Source organism: Gavialis gangeticus, unplaced genomic scaffold, assembly GCF_001723915.1.
Source record: "Gavialis gangeticus isolate Ggan-Ray unplaced genomic scaffold, GavGan_comp1, whole genome shotgun sequence".
In the NCBI taxonomy this organism is placed as follows: domain Eukaryota; kingdom Metazoa; phylum Chordata; order Crocodylia; family Gavialidae; genus Gavialis; species Gavialis gangeticus.
The window spans coordinates 17,382,244-17,384,827 of NW_017729006.1; the positions used below are offsets into that span (position 1 = coordinate 17,382,244).

General features: G+C 41.1%; 1 protein-coding gene across 1 annotated transcript in view; it reads left to right on the forward strand.

The window, feature by feature from the left end:
* ZDHHC3 (zinc finger DHHC-type containing 3) overlaps window positions 1-1,226 on the forward strand; it is a 28,852-nt gene extending 27,626 nt beyond the window's left edge. The window contains exon 6 of the mRNA XM_019508893.1: window positions 794-1,226. Coding sequence (XP_019364438.1) covers window positions 794-1,033 — 240 coding nt within the window. The 3' untranslated portion in view covers window positions 1,034-1,226. The remainder of the gene's footprint in view (window positions 1-793) is intronic.
* Window positions 1,227-2,584: the final 1,358 nt, after the last annotated feature.

The window sequence follows — 2,584 nt, forward strand, 5'->3', positions numbered from 1 at the left end:
TTCAAGCATGGGTAATGATTTGGGGGAATCTGGAATTTGTTTTGGGTACCCAACTTGAAATTCTGTAGAGGCCTAAGCTTTAGAAAGTGCTGAGTGCCCACCTTCTGAGAACTGGGCCCTTTTCAGCTAAGTCAGAACAGGCATGTGATCACTAGTCCCTTTTGAAAATGTAGGCCTGTGCTTGCAAGACTTTCTTCCCAACTCTGAGGCTTCAAGGCCATATATACCATAGTGTAGGAGATGTGCATGTAAAATAAAAACTTACTCTCCAAAACATTCGTTCTTTATAAAAATGTGATTTCTTTTGCCTACCTGACAGTTTCTGGTGGCTAATTGAGATGATAATGTGATCTTTTCACTGTATTGAGCTCTGGGTTGCTGTGGTTCTTCTGAATGCAATGTGGATGTACCAAGGGACGATTAAAAAAAAAAAGCATTAGCTGAAATTTGAAGTCTATGTACTGTTTTTCTTATGTAAAGGGACTTGGAGAAGGAGGATTTTTTTAATTGAGGAAGAGGAAAAACTCGAGAACCTTTTACTGTACGAATTGCATACAAAATTCAGTACTTGGCATAATAATTTTTTTTTAATTTTGAAGGATGGACTCAGTTGTTAAACCATTTTCTTTGATGCTCTGTCTCAAGTGAAATTTCTTATATGCTTTGTCCCAAGTGAAATTTGTGACCCCTTTATAAAAACAGACACCTGTATATTGATATCTTTATGTGCACACTTTACAGTGGGTGTTTGTATAACTACCTATAAAAAAAAATTCTGTTTTTTATTCTACAGGGTATCGAGCGTCTGAAAAATCAGGAGCCGACTTGGGAAAAAGTCAGCGGCTGGGAAGGGATGAAACTGGCTTTTGGAGGCAATTTTTCCCTGAGTTGGCTCAGTCCTTTTTCAGACCTGAGTTGTAAAAAGCTTCCACCAGCTCGGGCAGTGACAGTCGCTCCAGCTGAAACGCTGTCTCAAGAGGAGATTGAGCAATTTTTAGAACAAACCGTTGCTGTCCAAGTGTCAAAATATTAACAAACATTCAGTTTTTAATAAATATTTGCACCCAATATTTAGCACTAAGAGATGATAGTGCAGAAAACATTCAGGCGTATTTTATCCAGAAGTCAGGTACGCTACTAGCAGAAGCAATGCAAATCTCTACAGAATGCTCCACTAATGATGTAATGTATAAGCTTTTTTTTTTTCCCTTCCTACCAAAGTCAATTGTTTTATTGAACTTTCTCAACTTGGCCTTTAAGAGAAGCTTACAACTTGTCAGGCAGATCTATTCCAGCTCCTAAAAGTAAGCTGCTGTCAACATGTGCTCTAATATTTTACTCATAACCCTTATGAGTGCTGAAAGGCAAGCAAAGAGCAACGGCTCTGCTTAACACACTCCTTGGTGTACATTAAAGGAGTACCCTTTCTTTTTTTTTTCATTAGCTTGCCAGGTATTGATGCTTTCTTTGGGCTGTGAGGGTACCAGTCTGGATTTTGGCTGCAGTAGACTCAGGAGAGAGAGAGACAGTCAAATTCATCCCTGGTGTAACTCAGTTTTGCCAAGGATAAATTTAGCTCAGTGAGACTTTAATGACTGCACCAGGGATCCTGCTACTTAAGGGTCTGACCTATTGTGTGTTCAGGTTGATGGCAGCCTTTCCATTGACCTGAATGGACTTTGAATCTGCAGTGCAGATGGTTGTGTTGGCAGCCACAACAGATCAACCTGGTATGTTGCTGCTATTTGGCAAACGCAACAAATACACAGATCTCAGTAGCAAAGAAATCCGCCAGGTCAGAAAGTCTTTGCCAAATTATGCCGTTCATGGCAGGATAGATCTTAAAAGGAAAACTGCAGGGACTAATTACATGAGTACCATGAAAGTGGTAGCACTTCATACCATCTGCTGTTCTGTAGTACTTACTTAAACTTCAGTATTTTAAATACTGTGCTGTCAACTCTTGGTAAATTGTTGACTTTTAAGAAGTGACCACTATGTACCATGTTAGTTGTACAGTTGAACTTAGTAAGTATACAAGAGTATGTGACAGCGTGACATAAGGCTTTATCACTGTAAGCTGGAAGGGCCATGCTGCTCACAGCAAAGTCAAATAAACTGGGTAAGCCAGAGATGTCCAATTTATTTGGGCCTGCAGGCTGCATCTGGCCCATGGGGGGCTTCACAGAGGCTGGATGAGCAACCCCTGGTGGAGGAGCAGTGGCTTCTCCGGATGGCTGCTGGAGCCACTGCATTAGCGTGGTTCCAGACCCCAGGTGATGAACACTGCTGTCAGTTTGCCCCATCTCCCCTTATCTGCTGCTGATTTTTTTGTATCACAACCGGTGACCAAAAATCCTGAATTTGGCAGACACAGTGGGGGAGTGGAAACAGTGGCTGGGTTCCAGGATTGTGGGCAGTGTAAGCTGCTCCCAGAGTATGCCAGTAAAACCTCTGCATGGTGCTTGATTGGTGTTACAGTCCATATATTCCAGATGTTAAAAGTTACTTGATGAAAATATTAGATTACGTTTTGTTTTCTGTTTTGCTTTTTAAACAGTAGAAACCAGGTATCTATGTTACC